Here is a 16,676-nt window from a genome sequence, read left to right on the forward strand (position 1 = left end):
TTCTCCCTTTCTCAGTCTCCTTAGCCATGCAGTCTCTGCTCACCTATGACAATGCTCACCGGAGCTAACCATTTTCTAGGTCATAATTATTCCCCTTTCCACTACTGCTATAGATCTGTCAGCATCGTTTACATATGTCAAACTGGCCGGGCGTATCTAGTGGGGTCCTGCAGGGGTCTGTCTTGTGTCCAGTACTATTCAATATTTTTAATTAATAACTTGGACAATGGAGCGGAAACGTGTGTAGATGACACCAAGCACTTGGGAGGACAGGATTAGAATTCAAAACGACCTCAGCAAATTGGAGAATTGGTCAACTATCAACAAATTAATTTCAATAAAGCCAAATGCAAAGTACTACACTTAGAAAGGAAACATCAAACACACATCCACAAGATGGGGAATAATTGGCTAGGTGGCAGTACTGCTGAAAAGGCTCTAGGGATTAGAATGGGACACAAATTGAATATGCATCAACAATGTGATACAGTTGCAAAACAGGCTAATACCATTCTGGGGTGTATAACAGCTGTGTTATATCGTAAAACAGCCCGGGGGAGGCCTCAGCTGGAGTACTGTGTCCAGTTCCAGCCATCACACTTTAGGAAAGATGTAGACAAACTGGAGAATCCGGGGAAAACAACAAAAGTGATAACAGCCTATGAAGAAAGGTTTAAAAAACCCCAGACTGGGCATGTTCAGTCTTGAGAAAAGTCTGAGGGGGGACCTGATAACGGTCTCATGTATGTTGTGGGCTGTTGTAAAGAGGATGGAGATCAACAGTTCTCCAAGTCCACTGAAGGTAAGAAAAGAAGCAATCGGCTTAATCTTTAGGAAGGGAGATTTAGGTTAGATATAGTTAGAATTTTCCCTAATAGTGATAGCTAAACAGTAGAATAGGCTTCCTAGGGAGGCTCCACATTATTAGAGATTTTTCAGAACAGTTTAGACAAACATCTGTCAGGAATGGTCCTGCCTCAGTGCAGGGGCTGGGCTAGATGACCTCTCAAGGTCCCTCTCAGCCCTGTTTCTACAATTTTATAGACACCATGCTGCCCCAGTACTGCACACCTTTTTTTTTTTTTTTTTTTTTTTACCAACCATAGACCAGCTTAAACTACGGCTGGGGGATTCAGTGGAGAAATTACATTGGGAGTGCAAGGCTTGCCAGGTACATAATGGACTGATAACATCCACGGCGCTGTGCAATACATAAAGCTTTAGAAAGTCTCTGTCCCAACAGAGCGTGCTGGCACAGATCAAGAAGGCAATGCACTCTGGGAGACACCGAAGGGAGAAATAAGGGTTTGGATATTCTGAACTTGAAACTTGTGGGAAATGTGGGATTGGCATGAGGAGAGAAGTGGGTTGCAAGCCAGGGCTGGGAGGTCAGTTCATTCACAGCGAGTAACATGGGAAAAAACACAGAGATGCGGGAGAGCAGGAAATTAACAGATGTTTTAAGAAAGAGAGACAAATACTGATTGATGGTCGCATCAACGGAGAGGAATCTGGGAGAGTCCATCAAGCCTAGTACTCTGCTTCTAGCACAGCCAATGCCAGATGCTTCAGAGCTAGGTGAATAGCCCCATAATGAACTGGGCCAAATGCCCAATAACAAAGATTCCAATCTGTGTATGGCCAGGCAATGACATGAGACTGATATCTACATCATACAATGGATCATATTGTGTGGCTGAGGAGGGGACACGTAATGCAGTCCCTGATGAATTATATATGCAAGTATATTAATTATACATTCAAGTTTCATTAACCATAAAAGAAGGCATGTGCCTAATTTATGGTGCACAGAATTAAAACAACACACCATTGTAAGTGATGCATGCAAAGTTATATCCCAGCTCATCTCGGGTAAAAAATGTAACATGGGGAACAATCTTGCATTGCCAAAGAGATAGGACTAAACGAATTGGTAGTCCTTTCCTTCTCTAACTTCTATGATAAGAGCTTCTCTAAGTCACAACTTGAAACTCATTGAGCTATCTAGGGCCTTTCACCAGACCTGCAGCTAATAGCTGGGACATGCAGCTGACTCTCTTGTTGAGCTATTTAGCCCAGCGGCAAACGACTACAACGTTCCCTCTGAATGCAGGCAGGAAGCTGGAGTCAGCACTTCACTGAAGAGCCATTGAAAGGCAGATCTCCGTCTATTCTTTACATACTCTCCAGTGTCTTCATAAAAACACAAGGCCACACTCAGACCTTTCCCCTCAGAGTTGTAAAGACTTCACATGCTTCTTCAAGACTAGCCCTCCCTGCAATTTCCCTCCATTAAACTCTTAGAGACAAGTGACCCCCGAGCCAAAGGGGACAGACTAATCAAAGGCCTGAAGGAATGTGGCACACTTGTTACCAAGGACATAAAAAAAATACATGACTGTTTTACTGCCACCGTATTACCGTACAGCAAATGGGAACCTCTCCCAGCACCAAGACACAGCTGCATTACAGTTAATGCATTTCAGCACTGAACAGGAGAAGCCCTGGTGCTGAGATGGGACCACGTTAGTGCTTATGTATTCCAGCACAATCAATGGGATATTGCAATCCAGAGACACAACTGCAGTACTACCTCCGTATTACAGCTCTGCAATGGGAAGCTCCAAGGGCAAAGACCCAGCTGCTGTATGCTTACTATATTACAGTAAAATGCCCAGGAGTCACCAATGGCAGGTTGTATATTACAGGTCAGTATTGGGGATTTACAGCTCTGAGAGACAAGTTCAGTATCTCCCCTCCCAGACTATCATTCTGAGGCTATGTCTAGACTTAGAGGTGGGGGGTAATTCCCAACTTTGCGCAGACATACACACACTAGTTCTCACTGAGCTAGCATGCCAAAAAGAGCAGTGTAGCCATGGTAGCACACTAGCTACCCCAACTACGTACCCATGGGGTCCGCATGGGTTTGTACTCGGGGCGGCTAGCCTGTACCACTGCTCACCACTGCCCGTGCTACACTACTATTTTGAGTGTGCTAGCTCTGAGTGCTAGCCCAAGGATGTCTTCACGAGTTGGGAATCACGCACACCTAGCTCCAAGTGTAGACATGCCCTGAGTGTCTCAGTCCACAAGGACAAAGTGAAGGAACCGGGAAAATATATTTGATTATTTCCCAAACAGCTAAGCTTTCAAAGTAGCTTTCTTATTACAAGAGAGGGACTTGAGAACCTCCAGTGCTGAGATAGGACAGCACCAAGCCTTCTTAATAGCGGATGTAACTCCGGCACTGGAACGTGATTGCACTGCACCCGTCACTGCATTAGAGAACCTGTAACACCAGCCTACGCGTGCATCACCTTGGCTGTCATCCATCATGGGATACCCAGGCCCTGGAGCTGACAGCCTAATCCCTGTTTGAGCAGTGTTTAAGTTCTAATGCAGAGATAATAGATCATTTTTCGGTTTCCACTGTATCTGTGAAAACTTCCATAATTCAACATCAAATATTTATTATTACGTTTATTAAAGTTTTAATAATTTAGCACCTCCTGCATGTCAGAGTCAAGCTCAGTGAACTGTTCTCCCTTTATTTTACCTGGGTCACTCCAATATTTATATCCACAATTCTAGATTCAAGTTTCATTTACCAGGGAGCAAGTGACATTCTTGGCACCTGAAGCTTCCCCTCACTTCCATCCCCTTCTGTTGCTCTTTTACCTCCTCTGAAGTGGCAAGTAATCCCAGGAATCTCCCATAGGGATCAGTGTTTGAAGAGATTTACTGCCGCCAAGAGAAAACCAAGCTTAATAGACTTTGCTTTTATTAAAATAGCTTGGACTAAATTTGAGGTGGAGAGAGACAATACTCTCCTGGCTAGATGTGCTGGGAGATATTAAAAATGCACAAACATGTTAAATCTTTCCCAGCACCTTTCACCCCAGCACCACAAAGTGCTTGATGCAAAGTGAGCAACTCACAACAGCCCTTCAAGGCTGGGGTATATTATTTTGTAGGCAAAGCGAGCCCAGAAAATAAAGTATAAAATGGGGAGTCAGGAGTTTTTGGGCTGGCACCCTGGCTCTACCACAGACTTCTTGCATGACCTTGGGCATGACATGAACCTCCAGGCACATGCATTGCCCAGTCTGTGAAGGTCTCTTCCAACCCTAATAGTCTATATTCTGTGATAACTTGACTTTACATTTTTACAGGAATGAACAGCAGCTCTCCCTGACAGACAGCTAGCAATGGCTACATCAGGGGGTAGATGCCTTGTAGGTGTCATGGTCATAGTAGATCTTCAGGAGTGATTTGAAGGGGAGGGTGGTGTCTTTACAGACAAGATAAGGGAGGGTGTTCTATAAGCAGAATCATAGACTTTAAGGCTAGAAGGGACCATCACGATCATCTAGTCTGGCTTCCTGCATATTGCAGGCCACAGAACCCACTCCTGTAATAGACCCCTAACCTCTGGCTGAAGTACTGAAGTCCTCAAATCATGGTTTAAAGATGTCAAAAGTTACAGAGAATCCACCATTTACACTAGTTTAAACCAGCAAGTGACCAGTGCCCCATGCTGCACAGGAAGGCAAAACAAAAAAACAGGGTCTCTGCCAACCTGACCTGGGGGAAAATTACTTCCCGACCCGAAATCTGGAGATCAGTTAGACCCTGAGCATGTGGGCAAGACCCACCGGCCAGACACCTGGGAAGCAAAGGGAAAGAAGGAGCGAAGACGACTCTTGGAGAAATGGGCTAGTTGGCAGAGAGGAATGGGCAGGGGCATTGTGATAAAATTATGGAACCTAGGAATACTGACTCCCAGTTGGTTGCTCAGCACACTAGACAACACTGCTCTCCTAAGGTTGGATTTGTGCCTAGCTTGTGGGTGAAGAAAGAGAGGACACACACCTGACCATCGCCTTTGTTGAGTGAGTGAGTGGACGGATGGATGTCTGAATGTTCAAAGATAGAGTTGCAACACTGATGAGGACCCATGGGGTAGAGAAGTGAGGTCTCACATTCATGAGGAAAGTCTTTCCAGAAAAAAAGAACCTGAGGTCTCAATAGGACCCGACTAGCTTATTCTCATTCACAGATTGATTTGGGAGACTCATGATGGTTGAGGGTAGGGGTATAAGAAGGGGAGCTCACACTTCCATAGCTAGGAGGGCAGCATAGCTAAACCCTCATGTACGAGGTGGGGTAAGACTTGCCCTGCACCGGGTTAACCTCATTCAGTTGACAGCCATCACAGCTGCCAGCAGGGGCAGTCTCTAAGGCCCTGTCCTATACTTGATTTTCCCTTTGGCACATGGTGAACACGTGACTTGCCCAAGGTAACACTTATAATCACAGAACACCTCTGCTTCCCAGCCTACACACTCAGTACATTTCTCCTTCACCCAGCAGAGGTTCCCTTAGATCCAGCTTCTGAACTAGACCAGTACCAACCAACCAAAGTCCAGGGAACAGAGTGACCCACACCAGGGAAGCCAAACAAAATCCACCAAGTTTACAGAGAAGCATAGGAGAAAAATGTATAAAAACAAGACAAGGCAAGATGGGCTCTGTTCACTCGGGACCAACTTTGACCCCACAGCCAAGTGCTGGAGGCTGCAGCGTAGGGGTATAAGAAACACCTCAGTCTGAGTATGTGTCTTCCAACCCTCCATCTCCGCCTGGAGCCAGTGCCTAATGTTTTAATACCCAGGAGAACTGCTGGCATTTCTATGAGCGTTTCTGAAAGATGAGTAACCCATTTGCCAAGTCAAGCAAGCAATCTCTCCCCTCCACTCCCTGCCTTGCAAAGATCATTCCCCACTTGTGCTTGTCACAGTCAAATAAGAGCATGTGATTCTTGCTAGCCACTTGAGCTCTTGACATCCCTGACCCCTTATTCTTATTTAGCTCGCACTGGTGAATGCTTTGATGTAAGATACACCAGTGTAAGTCAGGTTTCAATTGGTTTAATTTAAGAGAATCCATCCAGCATTTGCACTAGTTTAGCCGCATGGATTGAAAACACACCTTCCGTTAAAATCTGAGCAATTGTGTGTGTGTAGGCCAGCCCTAAGCTCAGAAGAAATAAACAACTAATAGCATCCATGTAGGCTTCTTCCCACCATGCATATCATCTACAATGAAGATGGCTCTCCGCTGACTCAAGCATGTACAAAGGTTTTTGGAGAAGACACGAGCATTGAAAACACATTCTCCCTCAAGAAACTGACTTGTGTGCAGGATTGCCAATGGCCAGGTCAACACTGAAGTATTCAAAGCTGCACTCAGCCCAAGAGAAAGTCCCATCTGGAGATAGAAAGATATCCCACCAGAGGGGTACTGCATCTCAGCTTCTTACAAGGAGCATAGAGAGTCATCTCCACAAGACAGTTTGGTTCCCTACCTGACGTCTGCCGGGTCTTCCGTCACCAGGACGTCTGTCTTGCAGCTGGCGAGAGGATTGATGGAAAGCTCCACAGGTGGCACCACAAAGCTCTTACTGACAGGTAGCCAGAGGCCCTGACCCAAACTATAAGTGGACCTGAGAGAGAGGCAAGAACGTTGCGTAAGCACATGAAATACAGGGCAAGCGCTAGGTCCCTCTTCAGTGTCTGAACATCTGGAGGCTGGTTGGATAGTATAGTGGGGTGGATTATGGAGCCTGTTTGGTATCTTGCTCCAGAAAGCCAACACTGGGGAACGGAGCCAGAACAGATGAGAGCAGGGAGAGGGGTAGAAGGGCAGCCTGAGCACAAGTGTGCAAACTGGCCCCTCTGAATCTGGAGGACAGAGTGGATCACTGGGAAGCTCACACTTCCCTCGGTTGCTTCCTGACCCAGGTGAATGCCAAAGGGGATGGTGGCCGGAGGGTAAAACCCTTCCCCCTCCTTAAGGTCTTCTAAACTCATTGACTACAAACGGAGCCAGTGCAGCACAGGGAGAAGAACAAGATGGCAGCAGGAGCTAGTGACTGCAAAGCCTGCCGGAGCAGTTCCCAAAGAGACCCAATGTGTCCTGGCAGCCAAGTGCTCCGACTCCCAACAGACTGACTGACTAGCCATTCAGCTTACCTGAGTATCTTCTCTGGCGCTTGCTCTCCTGTGACCAAGTCGTAGCCCCTTTCGAGCGTTGTGTAGGGCCAAGGCCTGAGAGACAGAGAAGGACAGAGAGCACTGCATGTCAACCAGCAAGGAAAGGTAAACACCCAGGGACAAGCTCACCCAGTGATGCCAACAGGTGGGTCTAGAGCCAACTATACACATCAGGAATTGGTATACAAAAAAGGGAATCTGGGAGAAAGGTAAAGTGCGGTTTTCCCCATCCTGACATTAAGGGCTCATAGCACCTGTCACAGGGTGCCTGACCCTCTGATGGGCCAGACTAGCTGTGACAGGCTCTGCTAAAGAGAACGAACCCAGCCAGATCCACCCATGAGTCATTTAATTGCATAGGCGGCCAGGCAGCAGCTAATTAGCTAAGGAACACCTGGGCTTAATAAAGGTTTATGAGGGTTCAGTCAGAAGGTTCCAGAAGCTCTGGAGGAAAGGGACTGCTCAGGGGAACTCCCCAGGAAAGGGGACTGAGGAAAGGTACTCCTGCAGGGGATGTGTTTCAAAAGGCAGGTGCCATCAGTGACAAGTCCCTCCGGAGAGCTGGTCCCAGTGAAAGGACTTTACCAGACAGCAACAAGCAATCCAGATCCAGAGAAGAATTGCGGTGGTTCAAGCTCTATGGGATCCCTGAGCCCAGAGAAGGAACCCTTCCCCAGCTGATGGCAAGAGGCCCAACTCCAGAAGAGGGTCTCGATTTTAGAGGGCCTCACAGGTAAGGAGCCTGGACGGAGAAGGCAAATGGACTTGGGTCGGGCAGACATTTACCGCTCCCCCAGCTAGGACGCTGGGCAGAAAGCTTGCTTGCCTGCCACATTCAGCCTTTAGTTACATGAATTAGATCCCTGAAGGGGCGTTGTTCACTATGTGAAAGCCTCACTGAACTCACTAAAAGCCCATTGGGGAAACCGAGGCAGCGACGTAACCATGGATCTGCACTGAACCGTCGGGCAGAGTGTGTCACTGATGATGCCAGCCTGGACCCAAGGGGGCACTCTGGGGGTGAGTGCCCACCTTACCAGCCCCACTCACCCTTCACTTTGCCCCCAGTCACTGCGCACGCACAGATGCCGATGCACCGGGTCAGGGGCATAGCCTTCATGACAGCTGCACTCACCTGAAAGGGAAAGGAGAGAGATTCAACCTCTGCCTGCAGAGAGCACATAAGGAGTAACTGTATGTGGCTCTCCCACACCACCATTCCTCTCCCTGTTCATCCACAGCGGCCATTCTAGCGTTCCTGGCCCCATCGCTTCCATCCACGCCCCCTCCTAGGTCCGAGAGCCCTTTGGAATCTACCTAGAGGCTAGGGTGATGAGCGTAGGAAAGAGAGACTCCCTGCAGAGTGTCTAGTCTCAGCTAGCTCCCCCAAAGTGTGCCCTTCTGTCGGCTCCTGCTTTACCTGGAGCTTCAGTGCAATGCAGCTGAGCACATAACAAAAGTGGTGGGAGAGACACAATAGCCGCTGGTGGGGGTTGATCCTGATCATTCTGCAGAAGACACAGCTCACTTGGCTAACAGCACCTGAGGCCCAATCCAGCAATGCCCTGAGCATCCTCAGCGGACACTGAAATCACTGGGAACTGAGGGTGCTCAGAACCTTGCATCTCCTCCTTGCAACAGACATGTTTGGGACAGCAAGGGTTTGCTGGCTTTCACCAGTGCAGCAAGCAGGTGCTCAAGCTGTGGCTCAGGCCCATGGAGCAGAGCGGAATGAAATACTCCTCCCGAAAGGTAAAGTCCCAGTCCCTTAAGCAGGCAACACCTCTTCCCCAAGGGAAGTCCCATCCCCTGTGACATTCTTGACCCTGTCAGCCGGTTGCAACTGGATGCCAATTAGGGTCTTGAATCTGTATGCTAGAGGCTGTTCTGTGACCAATTCAGTTCACAATAAAGAACAGCATCCCACTCCGCAGGTGGAAATAGTCTCTAGGCCCCTCCTGATCTGGGCTGGATTCACACCAGAACAAGGTGCCTCTTATATCATCACCAGTCCCTCCTGGCAAGCTGCAATCCTGAATCATCTCTCTGTCCCCCTAATCTCCTGGACCACAGCATGCTTCTAATTGTAAACTCTTTTGAAGACCTTCTCTCACTGCAAGGTTTCAGGCCCATCATGGATGCACCAATGGAACCAGCGGTCCTGGTTCTTGCCCATTTTCCACCTCCCACGAAGGGTACATGATGGTGCCAACAGTCTTTTTCAATCTACTGCCCTATTCTGCCTCTCCCTTCTTCTTCCAAGCTCTCTCTGCCTCCTTACCTCAAGGTCTTATTCTCCGATTCCCCCCCCACCCCATTCCCCTCCTGACAGCATTAGTGGAGGTGTCATGATTTTTCCACACCAGAGACCTAACTACACTTGGCCCAGATTGATTCTTTGTTTGGAAGAAATACATAACCCCGAGCGAGAGATGGTGGAATAAAAGATTAATTGGATTTGCACATATAGTCGCTGTTAAAAGCTTTTGTTGATTTTTCTCCCCTCCAACCCCATCCCTTTCTTTTCCCCTTCAGCTCCTGTCTTCACTTGACAGAGCACTGGACTAAGTCTTAAACACAGCCAGAGTGTGTGTGGGGGGGGGATTGTTTAAAGCAAACCGTTCCCTTTAGTTCTCTCTGCCCACACCCCGCTATGGCCTGAGTGAAGGAAAGATGTTGTGGCAGAACGGGGTGTGGATACCCCAGACAGAGTTAACACAGACTGACAAAATACTCATGCTTTTTTTGGGCCCTATGGAACCCCTCAAAATGTCTTAGGGGGACTGAAATAAGCGTTATCTTTGCAGAGGAAAGGAAACGGGTTCAGCTCGAAGATTGTGAAGAGCACACTCTGTAAAGGGGGGCGGGGAGGAAGCAGACAGCTAATGATGTGCTCAAATGCAACAGCACCTTCATGAAATATTCACTGCTTTAAACACGTCTAACATTAAAGATTAAACATCCCAGGATTTGTCCTGGTGACTCTAGAGTACTGATTTATGATCTGCCATAGCTGCTACCCTCATGATTCATAAGGAGTGGTGGAAGCACTACCTCTCCAAAGGGAAAGGGACTTGGGGAAGAAGGCTGGCTGTATTGTCTCCTGCAGGAGTTCAGACGCCAAGGCCAAGCGTGCCTGCCCCGGGATGTGGCGGATGGAGTTTTATTCTCATATACCATCAATCGAAAAGCAGTTATTTTTCCAAGAGTGCTTAGCATGCAAGTTTTCTCAGTTGCTGCGTGGACCATTAATTCCTGATACTTATTACATAACAAATATGTGTTCTACAAATGAGAGACATCTCCAAATACTTGCAAAGCAGAGCTGTGGGGATGCAGGGATGTTGGCCCGTTCTCCATCTTCAGCCTCTATCCCAGGAATTACTAGAGCTGTAGGCTGGAGTGCACCCACTGAGGAGTCCTCGATGGATCCATAGGGCTGTAATACACCTGTATTTTAAGGGTTGGCACCAAGCAAGGTGTGGGGTGCCTTTGATTAAAGTGTTTATTAAAGGGTTTATTTTGTCCTCCAGTTTGTTAACTATTTGCAACAGCCAGCAGGAACACAGATTTTATTGACTCCATTCCCACAATTCCAACAGCTGAAGCTTGTGCTTGAGGGTTTACCGGAAGGTTTATTTCAGTAAAGTAAAACAGCAAGCAACACTACCAACTTCCCTTCCCAACCAGATATCAAACACATTTCAGAGAGCAGAGATGAGACAGACCCAGGGACTGGGAATCAGGCCTCCGCGGTCTATCCATGTGGCTTGCTGCCAGGCCTGAGAAGTCACGTGTGTCCAGATTTTCAAAAGAGACGAGCATGCTGGGTGTTAAATCCTCAATGTCACAACAGTAGGAGCTGCCAGCACTGAACTCTTGGCAATCAGGTCACTAGCCTCTCCATGCTGGAGTTCCAAAGGTAGTTAGGTGCCTGAAGATGCAGACAGGTACTTAGTGGGATTTGCAAGCGGGCCCAAGCCAGTTAGCCCCTAATTTCCATTGACTCCCTAGCTGCATCTTTATACACCAAAATACCTTTGAAGAACTGGCCCTTTGTGACTCAGCTCCTCCATCTGTAAAGCTGAGATAACTCCTCCCTTGCAGGTGTGTTGTGAGCAGAGCTGATCACAGGTGATTGACTGGCGAGAACTTTGCTTTAGATTCATTCCCCATGGGGGCAGGGAGTGACCTGCACCTCAACTCTCCCTTCTGAAAGAACCCGCATTCTTTGTCCTTCAGGTACAAACAAGCTGTTCAGAAAAACTCAGCTGGAGGCGCCAGATTTTGCATAATGAGAAGTCAAGATCATCAGTCAACTCAAGATCACTCTAAATCTGGATTAGGCTCATGCACTTGACTAGAGTTTTAAGTTAGGGACAAAACTCCAGAGCAACAAGTTTCAGGTAGCTTCGGGTTTAGTTGCAAGCGTTTTGTGCAGCTCTTACCGTGAGGAGACGAAATTAATTAGTGTTTAGAAAGTACTTTGAGGCTCATTGGGTATCACACCCTGATGGCACACACCTAGCTGTGAACAGACAGCCTCCAACACATTTCTACCCCATTGGCGAGCGTGTTACAGGTCCCCACTGCTGTGACTCATTCACAAAGGATATGAGTCTGGAAGGCTACAGGTTTCAGAGTAGCAGCCGTGTTAGTCTGTATTCGCAAAAAGAAAAGGAGTACTTGTAGCACCTTAGAGACTAACAAATTTATTAGAGCATAAGCTTTCGTGAGCTACAGCTCACTTCATCGAAGGCTACATTTCCACTTCAAAAACACCCCTGGTAGCAAATCTCAGAACCTGGATCAACTGACTCAGGCTTTTGGGGCTTGAGCTGCAGGGCTAAAAACAGCTATTCCTGCTAGGGCTGAAGACCAGGCTCTGAGGCCTTCCCCATTCCCAAGAGAGGAGGCTTGGCACTTTAGCTTAAGCTGTAGCAGCTCATTTTTTCAGGTCTGGAGGTCTCCGGTTCACTCCCTGGTGTGTCACCCAAGACGTGGCACATTCCTTTAGGCTGGCAGGTTACAGATCGCCCATATGCTAAGGGTAAGGAATATCCAGTACGTCACTATTTTATCAGAAGATATCATGAGGAAACCACCTCTGCAGTGACCAGCTACTGGCAAAGCAACGGCTGATAAACGCAGAAATGAGGTATGGTGATTCTCACAGAACACAAGGCGGGTTTTGAAGGGGGGAGCCGCAGGCCCATGGTAGCAGTGAAGCCCCTCAAAGGCAGGCTGTGCAGCTGCCAAACCAGACCGCTGCATTTCTTCCAGAGCCCTCTGGGCACAAGTCAGCAGCTGCAGACTCTGCTGAGCACACAGAAAGCTACAGAGACCTGTCCCTGTGGGGTGCACATGGCCTGCACATCCCCCACCCCAGCACTGCACAGTTGAACCATACAGACATTGACAAGGCTTTCAAGGCACGCATGGTACCAGGTGCCTCTCTTCACAGGAAATATAAAAGAGAGCTCCTGCTCGCCCGTCCAGGTGGTGCTCACGGTTCAGCTACTTCCAACAGCCAGTAAGCTGGGGCACGCCCCTTTGTTCTCTCCTTCCTGCTACCCCGTGCTGATACTCAGACCCAGCTGTTTCTGAACAGCCACTTGTGGGTTTATATTAGGCGGGAAGGATCGGCCTGGTATTCCACATGTTCTATCCTCCTTCCCAGTTGACAATGCAACCACAGGGCAGAAACTCAGCAGCTAAGAGGCACAGGTCCGATGGGCTAAATTCTCAGAGCCTCTAATCTGAGCCACTAACTGATGTCAGAGATTCCTTGGCCTGAGTAACTGGGATATAGAGAAAGAGGGCGGACCAAGAGACCGGAGCAAGCCCATGCCTGATTCACTCTTCTCCCGGACCGGAGCAACTCCTGCATGGGGCCGACGTGGCAAAGCACTTTCCTGGCTTGCCAAGCACTGGTTATGGAATCACTAGCAGCAGGTATGTGAGGAACTTTCCCTTGCAATGCAGCTCCACGACTGGAGAGATGGAGCACGAATAACATGCAACCAGAAGTGAGCTGTTAGTCTCAGCCAACACATCAGGGCTCCACATCTCTGACTCCCAATGACACCAGAAGAGAGGAATGGGGGAGCACTGTAGTTTCCAGCTAGCTTACCTTTCAGTACAGGGTCAAACATCATTAACAAGGACAAACACAGGTTTCAGAGAGGTAGCTGTGTTAGTCTGTATCAGCAAAAAAAAAAACAAAAAAAAAACAAGGAGTACTTGTGGCACGCTTAGAGACTAAATTTTATTTGGGCATAAACTTTCATGGGCTAAAACCCACTTCATCGGAGCCATGCAGTGGAAAATATAGTAGGAAGATATATATACACAGATAACATGAAAACATGGGTGTTGCCATACCAACAGTAACGAGACCAATTAATTAAGTTGGGATATTATCAGCAGGAGAAAAAATAAACTTCTGTAGTGATAATCAGGAGGCCCATTTCAAACAGTTGACAAGAAGGTATGCTCTCCCTTCCCCTGGCTGTCCTCCCCTGCAGGGAATTAACACTGGCTCTAGAGTGGGGGATACACAGCCCGTTGTTATAGTGCCTAGAGACCCCATCGGAGATAAAGGCCCCTTTGTGCTAAGCATGGTTCACACACAGTAAGACAGTCCCAACCTGATGAGTTTACAATCTAAACAGTCAAGAGGAACAGAGGGTAGGAGGGGAAACAGAGGCACAGAGAGACGTGACTTATCCACAGACACATACCAGGTCAACGGCAAGGAGAGGAGTAGAACCCAGGCCTGAGTCGCAGTCTGATGTCTTCTCCCCTGGATCACACTGCCTCTCAAACTGGCTGGGCTATCAATGGGGCCTAGATACAGTGATGGGTGCATTGAGAATCCTTGAAACCCATTTTTCTGAGCCCAGACTGCAGTGCCCGTGCCCATTCCACAACTTCAGCAAACTCTACCCTCGACAGTCTCGTGCTGCATGTCAGTGACCAATTCCAGGTCACACTGAAGTTTCTCTGCTGACTTCAGCTTGAGGAGATGCCCTTTTGCCTCAGCCAGCAGGCCTGAGAAGACTAGAGAGACACACCTGTGACCTCCCTCTGCCTTCTGTGCTTTTAATTTCCATGGAAGGTTGGCTCAGGAGGCTTCCGATGGCTCACATGAAAGTGCATCTATGCAAAAAGGAGCCAGCGCAGCAGGGTAATAATGAGCCACTCTCCCAGAGGGGATGGAGATCCAAGCAGAGCCTCGAGCCCCTGGACACCTCTGACAGGGAGTGTGCTGCAGGGATGGAGCCTACAGCTCTGGGCCACTTTGTGCAGCTGTGGCAATGACCTCTATTGGCTATTTAGGGAAGCTGGGGGCATTGCAGCTCTCCCTGAGGCTGGCAGTGCTGGAAAGGTGGAAGAGGACAGTGGCTCTGCGCGAGGGAGCAAGGAGAAAAGTGACATCTTGTCAGGAACAGGTGAGTCCCTGGGAGTGGAGAGAAGCAGTAACAGGAGATGGTGTCCTTCTCTTTTAGTGCCAAAAAGTCTCTTTTTTCTTTACTGGCAGGAGAGATTTTAGAATTGACAAGGAAGAGCATGTCGGCTGCTGACCCATCTCCCCAGCCCACGGTGGGTTCATGCCCCAGCCAGAGTCCGTTCAGGCCTTTGCTCTCAGTGCTTCAAGCTTTATTTCCAAATAAAACTGGTAGCACAAACTCCACATCAAGCCTGTTCCTTCCCCTGAGCCTGTCTACTGCTGACAGCTCTTCCCCAGTCCTCCCTGAGGCCATCTGTCTGGGGGCCTGTCAAGGTTCCTTCCCCACTCTGAACTCTAGGGTACAGATGTGGGGACCTGCATCAAAACCTCCTAAGCTTACTTTTACCAGCTTAGGTTAAAACTTCCCCAAGGTACAAACTATTTTACCTTTTGCCCTTGGACTTTCACTGCCACCACCAAACATCTAACCGGTATTATTATTATTAGGAAAGAGTCTGTTTGGAAATGTCTTTCCCCCCCAAAATCCTCCCAAATGTTACCCCCCCCCTTTCTGGGGAAGGTTTGATAAAAATCCTCACCAATTTGCATAGTTGACCACAGACCCAAACCCTTGGATCTTAAGAACAATGAAAAAGCATTCAGTTTCTTAAAAGAAGAATTTTAATAGAAGAAAAAGTAAAAAGAATCACCTCTGTAAAATCAGGATGGTTACCTTACAGGGTAATTAGATTGATAACATAGAGAATCCCTCTAGGCAAAACCTTAAGTTACAAAAAGACACAAAAACAGGAATATCCATTCCCTCCAGCACAGCTTATTTTCTCAGCCATTTAAAGAAAACAGAATCTAATGCATCTCTAGCTAGATTACTTACTAAGTTCTAAGACTCCATTCCTGTTCTGTCCCCAGCAAAAGCATCACACAGACAAAGAGAGAGGCTTTGTTTTTCCCTCCCCCCAGCTTTTGAAAGTATCTTGTCTCCTCACTGGTCATTGTGGTCAGGTGCCAGCGAGGTTATCCTAGCTTCTTAACCCTTTACAGGTGAAAGGGTTTTTCCTCTGGCCAGGAGGGATTTTAAAGGTGTTTACCCTTCCCTTTATATTTATGACACACACACCTCCCCCCCCAAATCACAGATAGGGTGAAACGCTAGCTGGGATTTCTTCCTGGAGCTCTAGGAAAAAACAGAGTTAATAAGACACATGCACCTCTAAATATACTACCAAGTATATAAAGACTAACAATATTTTCCACATCTCAAGGATGATTTTAACCAGTTGATTCTGGGAAACTTTCACGGGAGAGTGCATCAGCCACTTTGTTAGAAGCTCCTGAGATGTGTTGGATATCGAAATCAAAATCTTGGAGAGCTAAACTCCACCGAATATGTTTTTTGTTATTTCCCGTGGCGGTATGAAGCCACTGTAGAGCAGCATGGTCAGTTTGCAGGTGGAAACGCAGTCCCCAAACATATGGGCATAGCTTTTCCAGAGCGTAGACAATGGTGTAACATTCTTTTTCAGTGACTGACCAGTTGCTTTCCCTCTCAGACAGCTTCTTACTGAGAAACACTACAGGGTAGAATTCTTGATCAGGTCCTTCCTGCATTAAAACTACTCCGACACCACGCTTGGACGCATCTGTGGTTACTAGGAACGGTTTGTCAAAGTCTGGGGCCCTTAGTACAGAATCAGACAAGAGTGTCGCTTTAAGCTGGTTAAAGGCCTTCTGACACTCTTCGGTCCACTGAACGGCATTTGGATGTTTCTTTTTGATTAGGTCTGTCAGTGGGGCGGTGATTTGGCAGTATTGCAGTACAAATCATCTGTAATAACCGGCCAAGCCTCAGAAAGATTGAACCTGTTTCTTTGATTTTGGGACAGGCCACTTTTGGATAGCATCCACTTTGGCCTGTAGATGGTTGATAGTTCCTTGACCCACCTGGCGTCCAAAGTAAGTCACTCTGTTTAGGCCTATTTGACACTTCTTAGCCTTAACAGTTAGTCCTGCCTCCCTTATGCACTCAAAGACTTTTTGTAGATGTTCCAACTGTTCTGTCCAGGAATCCGAAAATATGGCCACATCGTCAAGGTAGGCGACTGAATATTCTCCTAATCCTGCTAGGAGACCATCTACAAGTCTTT

At 47.7% G+C, this 16,676-nt stretch overlaps 1 protein-coding gene across 2 annotated transcripts in view; it reads right to left on the minus strand.

Annotated features, from left to right (window-relative positions):
• ASTN2 (astrotactin 2) overlaps positions 1–16,676 on the minus strand; it is a 628,164-nt gene that overhangs the window by 341,119 nt on the left and 270,369 nt on the right. For both annotated transcript variants that reach the window (XM_038374351.2, XM_043498583.1), the window contains 3 exons: positions 8,109–8,193; positions 7,038–7,112; positions 6,371–6,508 (listed from right to left, as the gene is read on the minus strand). In XM_038374351.2, the coding sequence (XP_038230279.1) occupies positions 6,371–6,508; positions 7,038–7,112; positions 8,109–8,193 (298 nt within the window). The remainder of the gene's footprint in view (positions 1–6,370; positions 6,509–7,037; positions 7,113–8,108; positions 8,194–16,676) is intronic.

This window comes from Dermochelys coriacea, chromosome 16 (genome assembly GCF_009764565.3).
Source record: "Dermochelys coriacea isolate rDerCor1 chromosome 16, rDerCor1.pri.v4, whole genome shotgun sequence".
NCBI classification, from domain to species: domain Eukaryota; kingdom Metazoa; phylum Chordata; order Testudines; family Dermochelyidae; genus Dermochelys; species Dermochelys coriacea.